Below are 23968 nucleotides of genomic sequence, written 5' to 3'. Positions count from 1 at the left end.
CACCAAAGACTTCCATGCGGTCACTATATGGGGGGGGGACTAGCAGGTCACAAAAGGTTTTATAGTAGGAGGCAGTGAAACCGTCTGGGCCCAGGGCCTTTTTCGGTTTGGACTGGGATAGTTCCACTCCCAGCTCTTCTATAGTGATAGGTGCATTCAGTTGCTTCCGTGCTGATTGTGGGAGTGATGGCATTCCAGATGAATAAATGCAGGACTGAATGTCCAAGGTCCCTTTCAGCCGCACTAGTAGAACGTGTTTGTAAATTGTATAGGCCTTGATAGAAGAAGCGGAATTCCAAGGCCATGCCCACTGAAGTAAGTAATTTGGAGCCAGAAGCTCCATGGAGTGCCCTGGCCAGGAGGTGCCTGGCTTTTTGGAGAACTCGTTCATCGTGCGATGAGACCATGGCAGTTTCTGTTTAACTTTATAGAAAAGGAGGGCATTCCTCCCATGTCTTAACAAGATCCCTATAGGTGTCACGTGCTAGGCTGGCCTTATGCACCCTCTCGAGCCGACGGAGGCGGGCGAGTAGGGTATCTACTTTCCCATTTCAGACGTGCCCCAATCTCCATCAGGGAGCCCCGGATGACAGGCTTATGTGCCTCCCAGAGTAAGAGCGGGTTGTCCACCGAACCCGAATTGAGAGAAAAATAGTCCGTTATGGCGGTTTCCACAGCCTGATGGATATCTGGAAAATGAAGAAAAGCTTTGTTAAGGCACCAAGTTGGGGGGCTATGGACTATAGCGCCCAAACGCAGAGCAAGATGGATTGGGGCATGATCCGATAGAAGGATGTCGCCTATGCTGGAAGAATGGACCTTGGGCAAGTCCTTTTGTCAAACTAAGAGGTAGTCCAGGTGTGAGTAAGTTTGATGAACAGAAGATAAAAAGGAGTAGTCTCTATCCTGAGCATTATATTGTAAGGATCCACCAACTGTAATAGATGAAGTTCCACCTTAAGACGCTTCAGTCAGGCAAAAGAATGATGAGACTTGCCCCTGGAAACATCCAAGGTTGGGTTCATTGTGAAATTCAAATCGCCACCGTGGTGCGCCATAGGGGAATTACCCTATGGGGGGGGGGGGTGATGAAGTGAGACTCTGATTAGACAATCAGAGATGTGAGACCGAAGAACCGAGACATATCAATAAATGTAAACGTAAACATACCGCTGCTTTGACCGCGTCAGGTCCTGGAGCTCTTGAAACAGCGCTGCCGCTATAGAGGAAGCCTTGGCTTGTATATCTTGCTTGGTAGGTAGATCAGCGATGGTAGGTAGCGATAAGGTCCCGGAGCTCCCCTTCTTTCCAGGTGCCCGAGATGGGAGAAGAGGATGAGCCAGCGGGGGAGTCTGCCCGAGGGAGCACTAGGGTCAGGATAGGTGAGAATGGGCATGGGGTAGAGTGTTCGTCCCCCTTTTGCGGCACATAGTGTTTCTTAGAGCCAGAGGGTCCCGACATGCTGACTTTTGGTGGCACCATCTTGGATGGAGAAGCGGGCGCTGGAGAGGAGGCCGCGTGTTGTCGGAGAAAATAATGAGCAATCACTGGTCCCCTCGGCTCACTGGCTGCAGGCTGTGGTTTCCTCTCTCTTGGCATCTAAAGCGGTGCACTGCAACAGCTGGACTGTCTGTCTCAGGGTTCGGGTCTCACAGAGCTCTTACACGTGCGTATTCACGCTGCCATGACCAAGCCACGCCCCCAGAAATACATTTCTTGACACTATAAGGCACTTTGTAGTTGGGTGAATGAGGTCAACACACAAAGGGCCCATTTGCATCAGTGGCATGCCCTATGGTGCACATAACCCTCATGTACTGGTATGCATTGTACACATGCAATGCACTCCAGTGCTTTATTTATTTATTTTTTTTGCATTCAAGAATTTCTGTGCTGCAGTGCATTGTGACACATTGCCATGCATTGTAATGCACTGTGATGCTATAAAAGTATCTCTGCATCATTATAACACAACACCAATACAGCGTACACTTAGCACTGCGACTGGGCATTAACAGATTGCCTATTTATAATTTCATGTACCTTTTGCTTTAAAATTGTGTTTTTTGGGTTTTTTTTTAACTCGGCTGTATGTTGGGTCAGACCTGGCCTACAGCTGATTGGCGTAAAAAGAAAACACACTATATTTCATATACAGTATTTCGGGGATTTTTTATGACAGTTGCTTCACCTGTGTACTGATGCTAAGTGGCAAGTATTAACTGTTTCATAGACAGCAGTTCCCTGTGTGATGCAAGTCTGGCTTTAGAAAGGCACTGTCCTTCATTGCACCTCAGCAGATTCTGAGTTATTTGTAATTATTACAGTGGGGGAAATTTATCAAATGTTTAGCAGACAGAGAAGCAGTCCGTGACAACCAATCAGCATCTGTCTTCCATTCTGTTATGCTTTAAAAATAAGTAGAAGCTGATTGGTTGCCATACAATCAAGCTCGTTTTTTTTTTTTTTTTTTTTTTTTAATAAATTTCCTTCAATGTGTTATGTTGCTTTTACCATTGAGCTGAAGTATTATATGGTGGTTATTTATATTTCGAAACTCCAGGTGCAGATATTTTCATTATAATATATAGCTCAATAGCCACAAAGGCTGTAAATGCCACTTTATGTGCTTGCCTGTACAAACCTAGATATTGCCATACTAAAGTAGCAACAACATCATCGCTGTGCTGTACATGACCTCTGCAGGGGTCAGAGCTGTAGGTGGGACCCAACTGGCCCCACCCACTACAGGCTGCCTACAGAAAACTACAGGAGGGGGCGGATACCAGACCAATCATCCTGCACACAGAAAGAGGGCAGCAGTGCTTAGTCTTTATTACAGGAAGATCCTACACAGAGGCAAAGTTTCACACTAGGCTAATGCGCATATCTGGAAAACATACACAAAGCACACCAAGATTCAAGAAAGAGTACACGTCCCTCTTGTATTTAGACAATATTTGCTTATCCCAGAGTTCAGCGTTAAGCAGGGTCACCCCAGCTTTGAGCTTTAATACATAAAAAATGGTTTCCTTTCATAATGAAAGCAGAAAATCCCTTTGTCAGGTAGCTGGGGATAATTTATGGCAGTGCAGGGTTATATCTGAGTTTTGTATTGGCACAACCTGTATGTTTGTTTTTTAACTTGTATATTCTGACACAACACTATAGTTCGTAGATTAATTGTCTGTCACCTCTTATTTCCTGTTTAGGCCCTGTGGCTTCTTTACCTTTTCATCATCCTTGCAGTAACTGCCGAAAAGTTGTGAGTATTTTGGTTGACTTTTTCTTTACTTACAACATAGACCTGTCTAGTTGGAGATAATTTACAAAAAGCTTGAACTTTTCTAACTTGGCAAAAATATACTTTGTTAGAACTATTCAGCTGATACCTGAAGTTAAAGTATTTGTAAACCTAAAATCATAATTTGGGTACATTCCTCTGTCCTCACAATATTCATTTTACTGGCTTTTATTTCTCTATAAGTTACAATGCAGAATAAATGCCCAGTGATTCTGCCAGTCCCCTCTAGGCTTACCATGGAAGCAAATCTGTGATCCCATTTGATACCATTGTAAAGGTGCATCCTGTGTTCTTGCCTGGGACCTATAGGATGCCATGCTGCTGCACAGGCTGATACATCCCCCACCCAGCCCTGCAGAGTCTAATTGGCAGTGATTCCAGAGCCATGCTGACTACATTTAATGACAGCTGAACAAGCTGCATAAAGCAAAAGAGCGGACACTTTTTTTTTAGCATATGTGTTGTGGTACCGGGCAGTTGCTTGAGTGCATGTACACCCATCCCCCTACCTTTCTAAAGAGGGAGATTAAAGTGATATTAAAGGCAGTGGTTTTTTTTTTCAAATAACAAACATGTTATATTTACCTGCTGTGTGTAGTGGTTTTGCACAGAGAAGCACCGATCCTCCTCTTCTTGGGCCCCCCACCAGTACTCCTGGCCACTCCCTCCTGCTGAGTGCCCCCAGAGTAAGCAGCTTGCTATGGTGGCACCCAAGCGAGTTCACTCCCGAGCTGCTTGGCTCGGCCCTGCCCCTCTCTCCTCATTGGTTCACTGGCTGTGATTCACAGCAATGGCTCCTGCTGCTGTTTCAGCCAATGAGGAGGGAGAATCCCCGGAGAGCTGAGAATCTCATGCACATTACTGGTTCGCCATGGGGCTCAAGCTTGGCTGAGGGGGCTGCTGCACACAGAAGGTTGTTTACCTTCATGCATATAATGCATGAAGATTAAAAAAAAAAAAAAAACCTTAAGCCTATATAACCAGTTTAAGAGAAAAATCACTCGATGAAAACTATTTTTCAGGAATTTAGGGTATTGTTTTGTTCAACAATGTGTTTTCCTTGTTACAATAGATCATTTTAAAACAATAACATTCTGTGCTAAATACTCCCTAACCCCCCACCCCGAGTGTACTTGGACATTATGGGGGAGATTTGCTAAAACTATAGCACTCAGAATCTGGTGCAGCTGTGCATGGTAGCCAATCAGCTTCTAACTTCAGTTTGTTCAATTGAGCTTTGCCAATACAGCTTGGAAACTGATTGGTTTCTTTGCAGGGCTGCACCAGATTTTGCACTCTTCAGTTTTAGTAAATAATCCCCTATGTCTCACATCCTGAATGTTAGTCTTAAGCCGGCCAAAAATGGATAGAAATTTGGGTGGTTCAGCACGGGCCAGCCAAGATTCAATCCATGTATGGGGAGGGTGATGTACCCAAATCGATCCATCAGTCGACTTCGGTTCAACCAGCCTGTTGGATTTTTTGAAATTCGATTACTGCCAGCGGCTATAGCCGGTGGCAGTATCCATTGTGTTCTGCCTGCTTAGAAGGCGCTCTGCTGGCAGAACACAACAGCGCTGCTGGAGGCATTCCCCCATCACACTGACTGTTTTGATGGGGGTGAATCAAGCAATTTTCTTTTTCTTCCCCCTGTGGTGGATGGAAAGAAAATTGAGTAATCTATGGGCTCCCTTGATTTCAGGTTTGTATCTCCTTTAGTGATTATGGCCTTTGTTGGGCACTGGCTCCTATGTTTATACCCCCATCCATGTTATTGTCCTACTTCTCAGCCCTCCTGTTTTCATAACCCTTTATGCTCCATTTCCCCTACATTTCCTTCCTTGCTCTTAGTGCTCACCCTTTTCCTTCTATTCCTCTGACTGCCATGGGGTCTTATGATACTTACTTTACTCAAGATCATGTTGATGACATCTCATGTTTAATATCACCATTCACTGTAGACTTGAATGTGTTTATTTTCTTGTGCATGTTTTTCTTTTGTTTGTGTTTTGATAAAAGTCAAATAAATACCATATAAAAAAATGCTTTAAAGCAATTTTCTGAAATGTACGAAATGTGAGCCTAAATAGTCATAGGGCCTAGTAACTCATTTTGGATGGGACTACTGTCAGTGTCTTCATCGCAATGTTTTACATTCGATGTTTTTTTCATTCAATGTGCTTGATTTTCCATTGCTTTTTTTTTAGCTTTTGTCCAAACTTGTCTGCAATCTCAAGAACACTCAGGCTTTCCCATAATGTGGCAGTATCCTTTTTCATCTACTTATTAGGGTTTAAATGTTTTAATGTAAGGTAATGTAGTATATCTGTTGTTTGTCTATAGACACTTTTAGTTGTAGCTTATGTAGTCAGTGTACTAACCAGCAAAAACTATAGGTACCCATTGACATATGATGGCCTGTCAACCCGTGATCATCAAATGTCTACAGGGCAGTCTCCAGTAGGCCCAAAACTGCTGAAGGTGGGGAAAAAAGACTGGACAGATTAGAAGACCTTGTCTGTTTTCCCTGGTTATAAGGCAGTGCTTGCAACTTTTGTGTGCTCCTCCCTCTGACCAGCATGTTCCTAATTAGAATTGAAGCCAAGAGACTTTGTAAGATAGTCTGATCTTGCTTACGTGCCCAAATGGTCTTTGATCTCCATAAGCAGGCCATATGCTGATATTTAATTCCTCCATTCTCCCGCTGTGCTTATTGTATTTTGACAGCCAGGGGATGGCAGAAGAGTTGGTTGACCATCAACATTTTGGAATTTGGGGCAATTTGCTTTCCTCTACTACAATTGTCAGTAGCTGCAGGGTTCCCTCAGACTAGTACAGTGAGAAAGAGTTGCTGCCCTGGGATAGTATATTCAAGTTTTTATTTGTGGGTTTGGACACACTTTTTAAGATAGGTGTCAGTATTTTAAAGGAGATGTATAGCCAAAGCTGTTTTGGCTATACTTCTGTAGTTCACAGGAGTGTACTTAGTCCAGAACTCCTGTGACCTATATTCAGCCGACAGCAGGCAAAAGCCTGCTGTTGGATGATGTCGCCCAGCTGGTCCAGACTCTTCAGTGATCCTGACTTTAATGTCGGGATCCACCCGGATGCCTGACCAACAGCTGGCTCATCCTCTCAGCACGCTGCTGAGAGCCTGAGATGGCCACCCCCACTCCTTCCTCAGCCCGATGATCCAGTGAGCGCTGGAGGGGCAGAGCAGATAGCCGGTGACTAACAGTCACTGGCTCTCTGCTCAAGACCGAGAACTGAGCAACCGGTGATCTTTGAATGCTCAGTTCTTGGTGTAGAGGCAGCGGGAGACAGATGCAGCATCGGATCGAAGCTCTGATTTTTTTTTAATTCCATACTTTTTTTTAAGTGTAATTTTCACATATTTAGTTGCTTGCACCAGGCAAATTGCAGCTGACATGCAAGGTAGGCTGCTGGAAACTGATGGTTGGAGACTTTAGACAGTGGAGCAAAGCTGATATACCTGTCTATGCCCCAAAATAATTCTGTGTTTCAGCCCTGGTTCACACCAGTGCGACTTGTCGTGCAATTTGACCACTTCAAATTGCATGACTAGTTGCACCCTATTGCTGGCAATGAAACCTGACTCCGACTTTGCGGTGCCGCACCAATTTGAAAAAAATTTCCTGCACTATGTTTTGCAATTTCAGGTGCGACTTGCATAGACATCTATGCATGAAGTCACACACGTCTGCCAAGTCGCACTGACATGTGGCTTTGAAATTGTGCGACTTCAAGTGAAATGTGATCCAGTGTGTACCAGGGCTCAGTGTCTCTGATGTTGGAACTACATCAATTCTCTACACACTTCAAACACCAATACATTTATTTTGTGGTTTTGTTTTTTGTTTTTTTTTATTCACAAGTCCTTTTTTCCATTGTGCATTTTTGCTGTTTAAGGGCACATGTTTACTATTGTGCTATAATTATATTATAAATAATTGCACAATGGAAAACGGTTGTCCATGATGACAGAATAGCACAATAGGCCAGTCTGTCTGGACAACAGGATGACTTCTTGGTAAAGCAGATTTCCTTGACCATTTCACTTTCATGGTGTCACCTTTCTGGCCTTTGGGAATGGGGCCCCGGATGTGTTCAGTGCTGTGGCTGCATTCTCAGACTCCAGGACTGCTGGGCTGGCTATTGGCGCTCTCTTTGGTGTGTATTAAAACCAATAAAATTTAAGATGGTGTAAAACTACCTTCTAAAAAAGACAGGTGTATGACCCAGATGTCCTGTTTCCCAGGTGCTGGTGTATTTGTCACCACAGTCGTAGCTGGAGGCATCGCATTGGTAAAGCCATTTACTGCTGCTTCTCGTCCCTTCTTGAGAGATATTACATTCTACATCGCTGCCGTCTTCCTAACATTTTATGTGCTGTATCAAGGTTATGTGACCTTACCGGTTGTTCTGGGTGTGTATCTTTTGTCTCATTGTCCTATTTCATTGCATTTTATTTCCATTTCAGTATCAGTCTTTACTAATAGTTTTATACCAAACAATGGCATTACATCTATTTAGATGAAAAAAATCTTATTTAAGTGGTTGTAACCTCTGGCATCAAATATGAACAAAGCATATCCCGCTATAGTGTGTACTGTTGCCTCCTTTTTCTACTGTTGTCAGAGTCACTTCTGACAAGATATAAAAAGGTGACGGGGAGGAAACTCCAGGACACATCCTGTGATTGGATTGATAGCCCCAGCTCTGTTCCTGTGTGCTGTGTGAAGGGGGGGGGGTGTCCTAGACATGTGCAGGTCAAAATAAATGTGTTTAGTGTTGGATAAATTTGTTGTTACTAATTTCATTTTGCAGATTCGTTTCGGAATTAGTTTACATTTGTTTAGTTTCCTTTATTCATTTTCTAACGAATTTCAAATTTTCAGAACAGTTCGAATCGGTCGAAAATATATTGACCAATTTGAATTCTGTGTGAAGAATAGCTGGTTGTTAAGGAGAGTGCCGGGAAGCCGGCCGCTGCATCCTTAACAACCAATGATTCTTCAGCTGTCAGTGGTTTCCCTTCTGGCAGCTGAATGCAAAATTCACATAATTGTTAACATGGGGGGCCCCCTTGTTAAAGGAGCCTTTTAGATTTTGATAAGCTCCCTGCCGCAGACCCCCACAACCTCTGCCCAGGGTTGTGGTGAAGAGATCCTTGTCCCCATCAACAAGCACCCTCCTATGTTGAGGGCATGTGGTCTGATATGGTTCAGGAGGGGTTGGGGGCGCTCGCTTGAAACCACTGACAGCTGATGAGTCATTGGTTGTTAAGGATGCAGCAACCGGCTTCCAGGCCCTCTCCTTAACAAACAACTATTCTTCTTACAGAATTCGGATTGGTCAATTCATTTTCAACCTATTGTTCTGAAAATGTTAAATTTGTTAGAAAACGAATAAACGAAACGTATTTTTATGGATGCATACAAATCTCTGAATAACCAAAAATTCGGCCAAATTTAGATTCTGACTGAAACTTGTCCCTTCCCTCCAATCAGCTCTCGCTGAGCTCTCCAGAATGTAACTTCAGCTCCCTGCCCCCTGCTTTCTGAAAGCTCAGACAAGTTGTATCAATTATGGACTTTGAATAACTGTAGAAAAGAGAGGCCTACAGATAAACAGGTAGAACTTATGTAGGAGGATTTGTTTTATCTCTGTGTATCACCTGAGTCACTTCATTGGGTATATGTAAGGGTTTACAACCTCTTTATTACCATCCATTACATATCATACAATGTTTAATTACTTTAAATTTGGCTGTATATACATGTAGTTCTGTATTTGCTTTTGTGGGTTTTTCAGTGATAGTTGAACATTTCCCACATACTTCTCCTTTTGTGTAGAAACATAGTTACATAGTTAAAAAATGAAATATTAGATCAAATAAATTCAGAAAAATGTCTATAAAGTCTATGAATAGTGGCTGGTGAATATACTGGATAATGGTGATGCTCTGTGGGAAATGATAAAAATGCGCACTCACCAGAAATAAAATGAATATGAGCGTTGTATAAAATTCCTCATCAGAGGTCTGGTCACCTTGGGCAATCCTCCCTTCTGTGTGATGACAGGACTCAGTAAAGATGAATAAGATCCAGGTAACCAGAGGTTTCCTCAAAGGGGCTGGCTGGAAGGAACTGCCTGTTAACAGGGGATCTTCCAGAAACCCTGTGCCAGGATCCAGGCATTATACCAAGAGGTGGAAGATCCCCTGTTAACAAGCAGTTCCTTCCAGCCAGCCCCTTTGAGGAAACCTCTGGTTACCCGGATCTTATTCATCTTTACTGAGTCCTGTCATCACGCAGAAGGGAGGATTGCCCAAGGTGACCAGACCTCTGACCAGACCTCTGATGAGGAATTTTATACAACGCTCTTATTCATTTTATTTCTGGTGAGTGCGCATTTTTATCATTTCCCACGGAGCACCACCATTATCCAGTATATTTACCAGCCACTATTCATAGACTTTATGGGCGTTTTTCTGAATTTATTTGATCTAATATTTCATTTTTTAGCGCTGCACTAGTTTTTATCATTTGATTTATTGAATATATTGGTTGCTTTGAGTGCATAGCTGCTTATGGATTACGCGCTCACTATATACCTTTTCTGATAGTTACATAGTCTGGCTAAAAAAAGACAAAAGTCCATCCAGTTCAATCCTAGAAACACAAAGTCCTTGCATTTTGCTTTCTGCACTTACTAAATGTTCATGCACCACCTAAAGCAAAAGTTGGTATTACAGTCTTAATGCCTATGTCTATGGTAGACATTGGCCTGCAAAAAAATATTCAAGAATCATGGCAAAATTACTTCTGGTATTTATATGGGCACCTGATTTAAGGGTGAAACCTTTAAGCTGTATTACTCTTACAGGGTCTAATTTTCTATTTTGCTCACACAGTGTATATACTGATGTATGTGGCTTATGTTCTTGTGGTGGTGTTCTCCACCTGGGTCTATCAGAGGCTGCGCCATCGGTCGTTGGCTGCCCCTAGCTTAAGCGAGCCAGGTAATATATCTGTAATTTTGTTGGTTCCATTTTACTCTTACCTCATCAAGCATATGGCAAATGACCACTCCATGTAAATTAGAGTAATAACTGGGAAGTTAACTCATAAGCTGGCATAAGTAGGCACAGACTTCTTCTCAAATGCTACTCATTTATTGAGGCAAATTTTGGTTTCAAACTCTGTAACGTAAACCATTTCATGGAGAGTCTAGCTGTGAGATATTAGCTTTATCGCTTTATGTAAACTGGTGGAAACTGCTCCATTGGAACCTTTACATTGCATGTCTGGGCAAAAGTTTAAAAAAATATATTCAGTGTATCTCTTTAATATGTGTGCATTTCCCCATATGTTGTCTCTTAAAAATACTGCAAGCACAGAAAAATACCTGTTGATCCTGCTAGAAATCCATCAAGCTCATAACTTCAGTGCATGCTGCCTCTACTGCACTGAAATGCCAAGCAGTGTTGCTGGTCCTACCCAGTTCTCTTTTGTTGGACAACAGAAGTCTTGCCTCCTAAGGTATGGAAATGAGTAAGAGGTGTTCTGTAGTCCTGCAGAAAAGAACTTGGTAGAGCTGACAACACTGTTTGGCATTTCATTACAGCAGAGACACTGCATTGTGATCCATAAATAGAAGGATAGGAGCATACTTGCATGTGTTCTAATATATTTTGCCCCAACATCTACTTTTAAGGAGTATAGGAAGTGGATTGGTGATTAAGCTCACTGGTGAACTTCACATTGCCTGTGTCAGCAAATAAGTTGTCTTTTTTCCTGTAAAGTTTAGGAAATAAAAGAAAGGGTGCATAGACAACATTTTAACTCTGCTGCAGTAAACTACATGGTGGCTTCTGAGATCCATAAACTCAGTTTTTAATTTGACGAGCTGTTGGATACACAGTGTCAATGAGCTCTTTTAATGGTAGCACAGCAAAAGTAAAATTCCTTCAAGCTCAGATAGGCCTGTTGCACACTGAAGCTTGAAAAAGCTTGGTACAGCGGGTTTTTTTTACTAAGGTAAAATGTAGCCCTTTATATACAATGTGCCTGTGCACATAGGCATGTGAACCAAACTTAGTGGAAAAAAAAATAGGAAAAAGTGCATTTTTGATCAGTAATTTATGCTGCATGCGCACAAATACGTGCATATGAGCATAAATATTAATACATTTTCCTTAGTGTTACTAAAGTCCACATTTTTTTCAATTAAAATAACAAACATGTTATACTTACTTGCTCTGTGCAGTGGTATTGCACAGAGCAGCCCCAATCCTCCTCTTCTCGGGTCCCCCCCCCCCCCCCCCCGACGATCTCGGCTTGTCCTCTTCTTTGTGTGTCTCCCATAGCAAGCTGTCTGCTGTGGGGACACGCTGCATGCATGCTTCCAAACTGTGTGTTTACGGAGCCGTGCTCCATAGATATACACAGCGGGACTTAGCTTCGCCCACACACTTTCTCTTCACTTTGTTTGATTGACAGCAAAAAGAGCCAATGGCTCCTGCTGCTGTTTGAGTCCCTGTGTGAAGAGGAAGCAAGGGGAGAGGAGATACAGCTGTGCACAGCACTGATCTCTTCTCCCTCTCTTCTCCCTCTCTTCTCATGCAGGGAAGGGAGAGCACAGGGAGACTAAAAAAGATTTTCTACCTTAATGTTAGCAATGCATTAAGGTAAAAAAAAAGTTTTTAGGTTTAGTATCACTTTAGGAATATATTGTGTGTGCAAACACGTGAATATGCGCAAAACTCCTGAAACTGCTCCTAAAAAAAACTGATGCTCAAACATTAGTACAAGTAAAAGAGGCTTTTATTTTTCTTTCATGTCCTGTATTTCTTCCTTCTATAATCAGATCTTCTAACGGAATCTGAAGAACCTGGAGAATCCACTCCTCATGGCTCTGAGTTTGGTATGATTATTGTTAGTTTCCGTACTTCCTACCAGATGAGACTGTTGTCTGTTCATAACTTCATGTTAAACATTGTGACTGTGTAACATAGCAATTATTCCTCTGTTACACACTTCTACAGTATATAAGCATTAGACAAGGGTTGAATGCAACCAAATTTTTTTTCCGGGAACTATCCAGTTTTCAGGTTTAATATTACATCCTGTTTCAGGCCACTTTTTTGTGTAGTTGTATTCCTGAAGTGAGGACAGTATCAGGCACAATGAATAAAAAATAATTCTTTACACAGGGGATGAGTATCAGCCATTATTAGCAGTCCAGCATGGAACCTGGCAGATCCTATTGGAATCTCTAAATCCAGTGGATGCAAGGAAGTGGAGGCAAAAACCTTGGCACTGGAAAATTCTAAAAGTTGCAAAGGTAACAGAAACCTAGGGGGCTAAAAAGCCGGGCAATGCCTTCCATGTTGACTTGCATTCATTTAATTTTTTTTTTTTTAACTCCCCCACCCAGTTTCCCATTGAGTTGCTGCTCCGTATCTCTGTCCCTGTGGTGGACCCCGACAAAGAGGATCGCAACTGGCAGAGGCCTTTGAACTGCATTCATCTAATCACCACACCTCTTCTCTGTGTCTTCTGTCTAAATTCAGGAACATGTGAGTGCCATCAAAAATACAATTTCCTACTGTAAACAATCACTTTCTCAACTCTTATTTAGACAGTTGCTTACCATAACATTATTTCCAAGTTCTTGTACTAGATATGTAAGAGTTCTATAGAAATGTACGTGTGTCTTTCTTCCATCCACAGATGCACTGTACCTTATTCAGGGCACAATGCCAATCTGGGCTGTTCTATTGATCATTGGAACTCCACTGGCAGTCATCGTTTTCTTCACCACTAACAATGGCCAGCCACCCAAGTACTACTTTGTAAGCATATAATTAAAAAAACAAAATTTGTTCACTGCACTCTATTGTGTATTATGCTTTGTGTTTATTGCTTTCTTTTGCTGTCTCCTCAGCTTTTCTCCTTCTTGGGATTCATTGCCAGTGCTCTGTGGATCAGTGCTGCTGCAACTGAAGTTGTTAACCTGCTGCGCACTTTTGGAGTTGTCTTCCGGCTGAGTAACACAGTGCTGGGGCTAACCTTGCTTGCCTGGGGGAACAGTATTGGGGGTTAGTAAGCAGCATATCTTATATAGATATCTTTATTTTTGCTGGTTGGTAGATAACCTAAATTTACAGAAATTGAAAGATTTGGTTAGTAGTTATCCTGAATTTACAGAAATAGGAAGATTTTAGGTTACTTCTAAGTCCCTGTAACCCTCTAGAACTGGGCAGTAACACATATAAGGAAAAATGCATAGTAGGTACTGTGCCAGCCCAGATGATCACATATATGGATGTCAGTAGTTGACGTGTCTATTTTATAAGCTTTGATAGTTCCAAAGATATCCACAGCACTCTGTTTGAGATAAATGCCTAGGTGCTCACCCACAAAGAAATCCATATAAATCAAAAACTGGTTTAGAGGTACTCACGGGTCTTGCAGAGGAGGAAGATCAAAAACAACAGTGTTTTTATTGTCAACGTTTTGATGAAGCTCAGTTCATCTTTCTCAAGAAAGATGCCTCTGCAAGACCCATGAGTGCTTCTAAACCAGTTTTGGATTTATAAGCTTTGATCATAGGAAGGAATGGCTCAACACCACTGTACAGCCGGTTAACCTGTTTATTCCATCAATATTCCAAATAGGGACAGCACACCAAATAGAGGACAAGGAGTAGCTACTTGTTAATGGGTGTCACACAAAATTGTGCTTATTCATAACAAAGATAAGGGGTAACATTTCTGGATTAAAGCCTAGTACACACGGGCTGAATGTTGGGTGGCATAGGCTGATTCAGTAGAAACCAGCCGACATTCTGCCCGTGTGTACAGCAGCCTTCATCTTGACAGCTATCTAAGGTTAATAAAAATCACCATGGAGAGTAACAAACAAATTCCAACTAGAAACAATGAACAAAGTAGCAAAGATAAAGTAACTATGATCAGTTTTCCGGTGGCAAGCCGTAGCAGGCACCCGCATGAGGGCTGTGTAAGGCTGACAGCTTTTTACCTGGAACAGTGTTTTCTTCTAGATTGGATATCTTATAAGCTTGTTAGCATTAGTGATTCTTTAATAACACATGAGCCAAAATGATGTCCACTCTCTGTTCTCAGATTTTTTTTTATTTTCAGTTCGGTAGGGTGAAAGAGTAGTTGGGTGGTCCAAAAACGAGACCGTGTTCTCCCCAAAGACACTAAGACATTCTAGCAACAACTAGCCATGTACTGTAGATGACACTAAAGCAGGGGTGGGCAAACGTTTTGACTTGAGGGCCGCAATGGGTTCATATATTGGACCCGGGGGCCGGACCAAGAGTAGATGAATGATGTGTATGTGTCATCCATAGTAAGTATAGTAATATTCTCCCATAGTAAGCATAGTAATTAATCCCCCATATAGTAATTCATCCCCCCTATAGTAATTCATCCCCCCTATAGTAATTCATCCCCCCTATAGTAATTCATTCCCCATATTAATTCATCCCCCATATTAATTCATCCCTCATATTCATCCCTCATATAGTATTTCATCCCCCACAGTACTATTCCCCCCCAAGTAGTAAGCCAAGTCCCACGTGTCAATTCACTTACCTTTGCTCCGTGCGTTCCTCTCGCCGTGTTCCCGCGCCGTTCCGGTCTTCAGGGCGGACTGTGAGAGGAGCCTAGCTCCCCTCCCCTCACGTTCGTCACGCTGCCCCGCCTACGCACATCCTGACAGCCACATCCGCGGGCCGGATTAAAAGGTCCGCCGGGCCGTAGTTTGCCCATTGCTGCACTAAAGTCACAATGCTTTTCTACCTCATTCACTAGTAGATTAACTGAGGCAACTACCATGTAGAATGAAAAAAAACACCCAATTTGTAGTAAATGTTGTAGCGACCATGGGGATCTGATTCACATGATACAGCGATGTCCTAAACTACACAGATACTGGGAAACATTAATTAACATCATTAAACAATCTTTTCAAGCTATGATTGCATTGGATCCTAAACAATGTATTTTAGGTACTATAGATGAGGTGGTACAAGACCAGTATATTAGGGAAGCAGTCTCCAGATTTTTTCTGTTTCAATATTTTATTATTATTGGCAAGAGCAAGAACAGGCACATCATTCACTCACACAATGTCTAAGCGATGATCAGGTATTACAGAAAAATCAGCTAGAGCTATAGTCATAGTAGCTGATACCAAATAACACTGAATCGTAGGGTTGACAATTGTAAACAAAAGTGACAGGAAGCCATATCACTAAGACCCTAGTATAATCGCCTTGGAAGTGGCCCCCCTGCAGGGAGTTAGCTCCAAGGGACTACAACTCTACAAAAGAAAGACCGATAGAGATCAGAAAACAGATCTCTATTTCAAGTATGCAAACTTGTCGTAATACATTGGAAAGCCATATATCCACCTTCTTCAAAAGCATAGCTTGACCATATGAGGGTAACCCTACAATATGAGCGGCTTATATATCAGCATAGGGCCTTTCCGGCCAAATTTGATAAAGTGTGGCGAGGTTGGCTGAACACACCTGGCTTAGCACCCATATACTTGGTGATGCACAGAATGTTATGAGAATGTGCACAAGGATAAGATGCTTTCGCAGGTCCATGGTCATATCACTGATAAGATTATGCGCAGGTTCACTGGACGTGATGCTACAAGCTGGTGAGATACTGTGTATTAAGTGCTATATGTGCTCACTATTGGTGCAGAAGCTTGCTACAGTGCCTTGAAAAGGTATTCATACCCCTTGAAATTTTCCACATTTTGTCATGTTGCAACCAAAAATGTAAATGTATTTTATTGGGATTTTATGTGATAGACCAACACAAAGTGGCACATAATTGTGAAGTGGAAGGAAAAAGATAAATGGTTTTCAAAATTTTTTACAAATATCTGAAAAGTGTGGTGTGCATTTGTATTCAGCCCCCTTTACTCTGATACCCTTAACTAAAATCTAGTGGAACCAATTGCCTTTAGAAGTCACCTAATTAGTAAATAGAGTCCACCTGTGTGTAATTTAATCTCAGTATAAATACAGCTGTTCTGTGAAGCCCTCAGAGGATTGTTAGAGAACATTAGTGAACAAACAGCATCATGAAGGCCAAGGAACACACTAGACAGGTCAGGGATAAAGTTGTGGAGAGGTTTAAAGCAAGGTTGTGTTTTAAAAAAATATCCCAAGCTTTGAGCATCTCACGGAGCACTGTTCAATCCAACATCCAAAAATGGAAAGAATATGGCACATCTACAAACTTACCAAGACATAGCCATCCACCTAAACTGACAGGCCGGGCAATGAGAGCATTAATCAGAGAAGCAGCCAAGAGACCCATGGTAACTCTGGAGGAGCTGCAAAGATCCACAGCTCAGGTGGGAGAATCTGTCCACAGGACAACTATTAGTCGTGCACTCCACAAATCTGGCCTTTATGGAAGAGTGACAATAAGAAAGCCATTGTTGAAAGAAAGCCATAAGAAGTCCCGTTTGCATTTTGCCAGAAGCAATGTGGGGGACACAGCAAACATGTGGAAGAAGGTGCTCTGGTCAGATGAGACCAAAATTGAACTTTTTAGCCTAAAAGCAAAAGGCTATGTGTGACTGAATACTAACACTGCACATCACCCTGAATACACTATCCCCACCGTGAAACATGATGGTGGCAACATCATGTTGTGGGGATGCTTTTTTTCAGCAGGGACAGGGAAGCTGGTCAGAGTTGATGGGAAGATGGATGGAGCCAAATACAGGGCAATCTTAGAAGAAAACCTGCAAAAGACATGAGATTGGGGCGGAGGTTCACCCTCCAACAGGACAATGACCCTAAACATACAGCCAGAGCTACAATGGAATGGTTTAGATCAAAGAATATTCATGTGTTTAGAATAGCCCAGTCAAAATCCAGAAAATTGCTGTTCACAGATGCTCTACTTCCAATCTTACAGAGCTTGAGCTATTTTGCAAAGAAGAATGGGCAAAAATGTCACTCTCTAGAGTGCAAAGCTGGTAAAGACATCCCCAAAAAGACTTGCAGCTGTAATTGCAGCAAAAGTGATTCTACAAAGTTTTGACTCAGGGGGGCTGAATACAAATGCACAACACACTTTTCACATATTTATTTGTAAAAAATGTTGAAAACCATTTATCATTTTCCTTCCACTTCACAATTATGTGCCACTTTGTGTTGGTCTATCACATAAAATCCCAATAAAATATTTTTACGTTTTTGGTTGTAACCTGACAAAATGTGGAAAATTTTAGAGTATGAATACTTTTTCAGGGCACTGTATATTGTCGATGCTGTGCATGATGCCTAGTTGAACTATGCACTGACATACAGTCAGGTCCATAAATATTGGGACATCGACACAATTTTAACATTTTTGGCTCTATACACCACCAATCAAACTTTCACTTTTTAATATTTGGTTGCAAATCCTTTGCAGTCAATTACAGCCTGAAGTCTGGAACGCATAGACATCACCAGACGCTGGGTTTCATCCCTGGTGATGCTCTGCCAGGCCTCTACTGCAACTGTCTTCAGTTCCTGCTTGTTCTTGGGGCATTTTCCCTTCAGTTTTGTCTTCAGCAAGTGAAATGCATGCTCAATCGAATTCAGGTCAGGTGATTGACTTGGCCATTGCATAACATTCCACTTCTTTCCCTTAAAAAACTCTTTGGTTGCTTTTGCAGTATGCTTTGAGTCATTGTCCATCTGCACTGTGAAGCGGCATCCAATGGGTTCTGAAGCATTTGGCTGAATATGAGCAGATAATATTGCCCAAAACACTTCAGAATTCATCCTGCTGCTTTTGTCAGCAATCACATCATCAATAAATACAAGAGAACCAGTTCCATTGGCAGCCATACATGCCCATGCCATGACACTACCACCACCATGCTTCACTGATGAGGTGGTATGCTTAGGATCATGAGCAGTTCCTTTCCTTCTCCATACTCTTCTCTTCCCATCACTCTGGTACAAGTTGATCTTGGTCTCATCTGTCCATAGGATGTTGTTCCAGAACTGTGAAGGCTTTTTTAGATGTCGTTTGGCAAACTCTAATCTGGCCTTCCTGTTTTTGAGGCTCACCAATGGTTTAGATCTTGTGGTGAACCCTCTGTATTCACTCTGGTGAAGTCTTCTCTTGATTGTTGACTGTGACACACATACACCTACCTCCTGGAGAGTGTTCTTGATCTGGCCAACTGTTGTGAAGGGTGTTTTCTTCACCAGGGAAAGAATTCTTCGGTCATCCACCACAGTTGTTTTCCGTGGTCTTCCGGGTCTTTTGGTGTTGCTGAGCTCACCGTTGTGTTATTTCTTTTTAAGAATGTTCCAAACTGTTGTTTTGGCCATGCCTAATGTTTTTGCTATCTCTCTGATGGGTTTGTTTTGTTTTTTCAGCCTAATAATGGCTTGCTTCACTGATAGTGACAGCTCTTTGGATCTCATCTTGAGAGTTAACAGCAACAGATTCCAAATGCAAATAGCACACTTGAAATGAACTCTGGACCTTTTATCTGCTCATTGTAATTGGGATAATGAGGGAATAACACACACCTGGCCATTGAACAGCTGAGAAGCCAATTGTCCCATTACTTTTGGTCCCTTAACAAATGGGAGGCACATATGCAAACTGTTGTAATTCCTACACCGTTCACCTGATTTGGATGTAAATACCCTCAAATTAAATCTGACAGTCTGCAGTTAAAGCACATCTTGTTCATTTCATTTCAAATCCATTGTGGTGGTGTATAGAGCCAAAAATGTTAGAGTTGTGTCAATGTCCCAATATTTATGGACCTGACTGTATGTGTACTCTGGAATGTCTTCTTTTGACAGTTTTTTTTTTTTCAAAAAACTTTTTTCTTGAGTTAAAAAAACAATGAAAATAACTTTTGCCAGGTTGCAGAACCATCAGAAGTCTAGAAGAATCCTTTGAGTGCTTAAAGTGACCTAGGGAGGATGCTGCAAGTACTACACTGTAGATTCTTACCTCCTTTTTTTTTTTCTGACCAGCCACAAGCCGGTAAATGATAAAAGTAGAAAATAAATCCCCATTGAAGTGTAAAATTTGCTTTGGTGCCACTCTGAGTTACATGCTGCCCCTTCTGCTTTGTTAATGGGCATTGCATTCTGCATATGAACATGTTATTACTCATACACATACATCAAAATGCAAAATGATCTGTTCAAAGGGACGCAACACAGGTCAATTCTGTCCTAGAAAAAAATTGCAGTTGTCAAGATAAAACTGTAAAAAGTTGGTATTTGTAAATCCCAGGCAGAGTAATTAATGCATCAATATGAATGCATGCAAAAATACAGTAACTTTATTATATGATCCCAAGGATCATGTGAAGAATCAGCTCTTCTCAAAATGAACATACAAACAGCCAAATAACATTAAAAGACAGTGTAATAAAAACATTTGTCCATGCATGTGGCCTAAATTGAGTATAGCATTAAATGGGCTAGAGAAACCAGATAGCATAAAGCCCTATGAGAATAGATCAAAAATTGTAGACTGCAGAAATGCTAGGTTTATGCTAGGCTGCATAAATGAAATCAAAAGTTATCATGACGTTAGATCAGGATGATGTATCTTCATGCATATAATTCCATATAAATATCCGATGGTGATACGAACAATGTTGTTGAAATTGTCTCACCACTTAAAGACATCCACTGATCTCCAACGATGTTGTGGCAAAGATAGTAGGGCAGCAAGATTGATAATTCGATCAGTCCTGTAATATCAACAGTGATCAGTAAAAAAGTGAAACAATAGATGAAAGTTCGGTGCACTTGCTTGAATACAGGTAGTGGTGCCAAATACAGGAAAGCATGGATAACAGTCATATGAAATATACAAGTATCCACACTGATGTGTTAATTCAAGAAGCTGAAACATCAATGACTCAGACAATTCTGTTCTAGCATGGTCATCCAAACTACACAGATAATGTCATTGTAAGTCTACAGACTTGCTCATTAATTGCAGAAAAATAACAACTATCTACATTTAAACAGGTTTGCAGCAAAAAAAAAAAAAAGTCCCCCTCCTTCTTATGACTGCATAGTGGTGTTCCTGCCAAATACATTTACACTGTTTTGTAATAAAAATGAAAGCTAAGGATTATAGTTCACCCACAGTGACACATGCTGGTGCAATTTTACTGCAGCTATCTCATATGTAATGCTGTGTTTGAGAATCATACTATATGCCTGGACCTCATCCTGAAAAGTATGTTGTGGGTTTCATTTACAAGGGAGTTCTCAAGCTAGAGTCAACTAGCCAAAAGCAGGTTGGAGGATAATGTCACTGGAAGGCCTTTTTTTAAGCCACTTCCTTGTAGACCATACAGTCACTAAGAATTTGAATTTCTTGTGGTTTTGCCTGATTACAGCTTTATTCATAAGCTCTGTTTCTTCTACTCTTACAGATTTTGTGTCTGACCTCACGCTAGCTCGTCAAGGCTATCCTCGCATGGCATTCTCTGCTTGCTTTGGAGGAATCATATTCAGTATCCTTGCACCTAAAATAGGTCTATCTGCTCAGTTAATGTGGTGCACGCCACTTGAAATGGCGCTGGGAGATTAGTTAATTCCCCAGAATGTGAGAGAGATGACAGTTAAACCGTATAATCTACAAATTATTATATGTCACTGTGTTTGATAAAATTGGTGTAAACAGTTGCTTTATCTTCAAGCTGATCACTGCTTTCAGAGAGCTGTGTTTTTTTTGTTAGTTTTTTTTGTTTTTTTATTTCTTCCTTAACTGAACTACAGATGTGTTAATTGGAGTTGGTCTAGGCTGTTTGCTGCAGATGGGCCCATCAAAGACTGTGTTACAGGTGAGCTGTGATTCAGATATTTTCTGTAGTCCCTTTTTCATTTTATTTTGACCATATTTGTTTTGTGTATCTTTACCAATAAACTACATCTGTATATACCAACATAAATTGCAGACACATTACTTTTTAGTTAACATAATTATTTTTACTTTGTATTCTTGGGAAATCCCAAACTTAAGAGCCCCGTTCACACGAGTGCAATTTCTCCCAATTTAGCCCCCTCTTTAACTATCTTGAGTACCATGCTGCCTTTATGGTGACTTACTTACATTGGGTCTGAATGGTTGCCCATTGGGAAGGTAGTCTTATCTTAAGATTATATGTACAAGACCATTGGCTGTTTACTGAATGTACCTGAATTTCCCACCTGAGAGGCAGTGGCTTCACCTTGGCTTACTGATTTGCACTTCTATGGGCGATGTGCTCATACTATGAATTCCAGGCTACCCTACAAGCTAATATTACTCTACTAAAGATTAGGAGTGGGTTCCAGTGTACAGATTCTGTTACATGTGCTCCTGAAGAAGGATTCCTGAAACACGTCACATCCACATGTGAATGGTAATTGTAATCTTTGCATGTTGTGAACCCCTATGAGGAGAGTAATTTTTAGTGTTGTGTAATAGATTTTTAACGGTACATAATAAAGTTGTTTTTATGGTACTCGGTTTCTCTGTGGATTTGTGTGGATTTATCCACACAAAGTCTAGCTTGTTGAGACCCTGATCAGACCAAAACAATCAGCAACTGCAGATTACAAAAGAGCCCCAAAAGAAAAATATTAAAATTTTACTTGGCAGTTTAACACCTAACTAGGAGGGTGATACAGTATATATATGTACACACGTGGTAACCATATTTGCTCATTAAACCAAGGAATGTAAATTGTGGGATTTTAAAGGTGCATAAAAATAAACAGATTTGTTTTAAAATAAATTTTTCTCCAATTTATTACAATCAAATTCTATTGAGTACAAACAAGTACAGTACTTCTTGACATTCATAACAAGCTTGGCTGTTTTCTGCAGCATAAGGATGGTGCTTCCCTACATGTTTCGCTCCACCTGGGCTTCCTCAGGGGAAGAAATAAATTATCCGCAGTACAGTCTATAATTATGTCAATGACCTAAATCAATCAAACATGGTTATAGCATATACCATTGATTATTATACACATGGGTCTTTAACTGTCCAGAAAGGTATGTGAACCCCCAGTTTACCATTAGGACCATGCTGCCAATACCTTTCAATGAAAACACTGATACACATACGTTAAGACTATGGCCCAGGCATCCATGCAATTAGAAATCCTGTATAATAATAAAGAAGATACATAAGGGATCGGATATCCACCTAAACATAAATATATGACCATCAAAATTCTTAAAAAATAATGTGAGCTGGAATTTGCGTACAGTTTGCAACAGTTCAGATTCTTCTTCACGCTATTTCTGTTTACATACGCACACACACTAAAGCAAACTTAAGAGTCATTCTAATGTTGTCCCCTATTTGTTTTTCAGCTGGACGCACATGATCTTTTGGTATGGATTTTGGCTGGAGGTCTTGGAATCAGCCTGGTGTTTTCACTGGTTTTTGTACCAGTGCAGTGTTTCCATCTTCGTCGTACCTATGGATTTGCCCTACTTGTCCTCTATGTTCTCTTTCTAATTGTAGCATTATTAACCGAGTTTGGAATAATCAAACTGGAAACATGATGCTAAAAGGGGAAAAAAAAAGGTCATAAAACAATATGCTGTGTGAAGTGCCATTCTTCCACAATTTCCTCACCCTAAATGGCTGCATCACTGTCTCAGGTTTGTTTGTTTTTTTTTTTTAGCTGTATTTTATTTTTTTAAGCACAAAATCAAAAAATATTTTACAATGTTTGTTTTATTTAAAAGGGAAAACAAGGTGTGTTTTAAGTATTTTTTCTAAAAAAAAAAATAAAAAAAATACAGTTTACTTAAAGTGTTAGTTCACCTTTACAGAGCAAATGAAGAAGTGTACTAACATCCTACTACTCTCACCTCCCAGTCCCCGCTGTACTTACCTCTGGCAATACTGAGCTGTCAATGCCCATGCAACCAATCCAGCAGTCTGGGATTTGAAATCCCTGCTCTTCTGTGTGCATTGCTTCCTGGAAGGACTAGAGTGATTCTGGTTGGTCAGCGCCTGCACAGTCAATCGTTCTGGTCGTCCCAGAAGTGCTGCACAGCAAAGAGCCGGGATTTCAAATCCCAGGACCACTGGATGGGCTGCGTGGGCACTGACAGCTCAGCATCACTGGAGACAAGTGCAGCGGGGATCCTGAGGGATGGGGAAGGTATATGGTGTTAGTTCGCCTTTTCATTTTTTCTGAAAAGGTAAATTTACCCTTTAAATTTCCAGAACCTCTATTGAACATATGTACTACCAATTTAGTATTGTGAAGAGATGAAGGTTTATTTTATAGACTTCTTTTTAAATAAAGCAGTTACTTGAACATTATACGTCTTCTTGTCTGAGTTTATTATCTAAAATTTGTTTGATGTGTTTCTAAACCCACAGCCAGAAATTCAATATTTGCTCTCTTTTCGTACCTTAAATATACAATTGGAAATGTTTTAGTAAGTCTGTTTTAATATTAACTGAAATTATGTGGGCTGATAACGTCTCTGCCTGTGCTTATATTTATGAAACACTTTGTCCTCTGATATCTCTGAGGACTGCAGAACCATGCCCCTTTATGTTGTGTAGA

General features: G+C 41.0%; 1 protein-coding gene across 2 annotated transcripts in view; it reads left to right on the top strand.

Moving 5' to 3' along the window:
• Positions 1–23718, top strand: part of SLC8B1 (solute carrier family 8 member B1) — an 81393-nt gene extending 57675 nt beyond the window's left edge. For both annotated transcript variants that reach the window (XM_089691220.1, XM_089691221.1), the window contains 13 exons: positions 3213–3265; positions 5512–5570; positions 7391–7495; positions 7584–7751; positions 10242–10349; positions 12197–12253; positions 12543–12673; positions 12767–12908; positions 13063–13184; positions 13277–13430; positions 20818–20898; positions 21164–21228; positions 22752–23718. In XM_089691220.1, the coding sequence (XP_089547346.1) occupies positions 3213–3265; positions 5512–5570; positions 7391–7495; positions 7584–7751; positions 10242–10349; positions 12197–12253; positions 12543–12673; positions 12767–12908; positions 13063–13184; positions 13277–13430; positions 20818–20898; positions 21164–21228; positions 22752–22946 (1440 nt within the window). In that variant the 3' untranslated portion in view covers positions 22947–23718. The remainder of the gene's footprint in view (positions 1–3212; positions 3266–5511; positions 5571–7390; positions 7496–7583; positions 7752–10241; positions 10350–12196; positions 12254–12542; positions 12674–12766; positions 12909–13062; positions 13185–13276; positions 13431–20817; positions 20899–21163; positions 21229–22751) is intronic.
• The last annotated feature ends 250 nt before the right edge of the window (positions 23719–23968 follow it).

The sequence above is a fragment of the Staurois parvus genome, unplaced genomic scaffold, assembly GCF_062004578.1.
Source record: "Staurois parvus isolate SC_StPar_1 unplaced genomic scaffold, SC_StPar_1.0 ptg000556l, whole genome shotgun sequence".
Classification (NCBI taxonomy): Eukaryota; Metazoa; Chordata; class Amphibia; order Anura; family Ranidae; genus Staurois; species Staurois parvus.
This window is presented reverse-complemented; position numbering and strand designations above follow the sequence as displayed.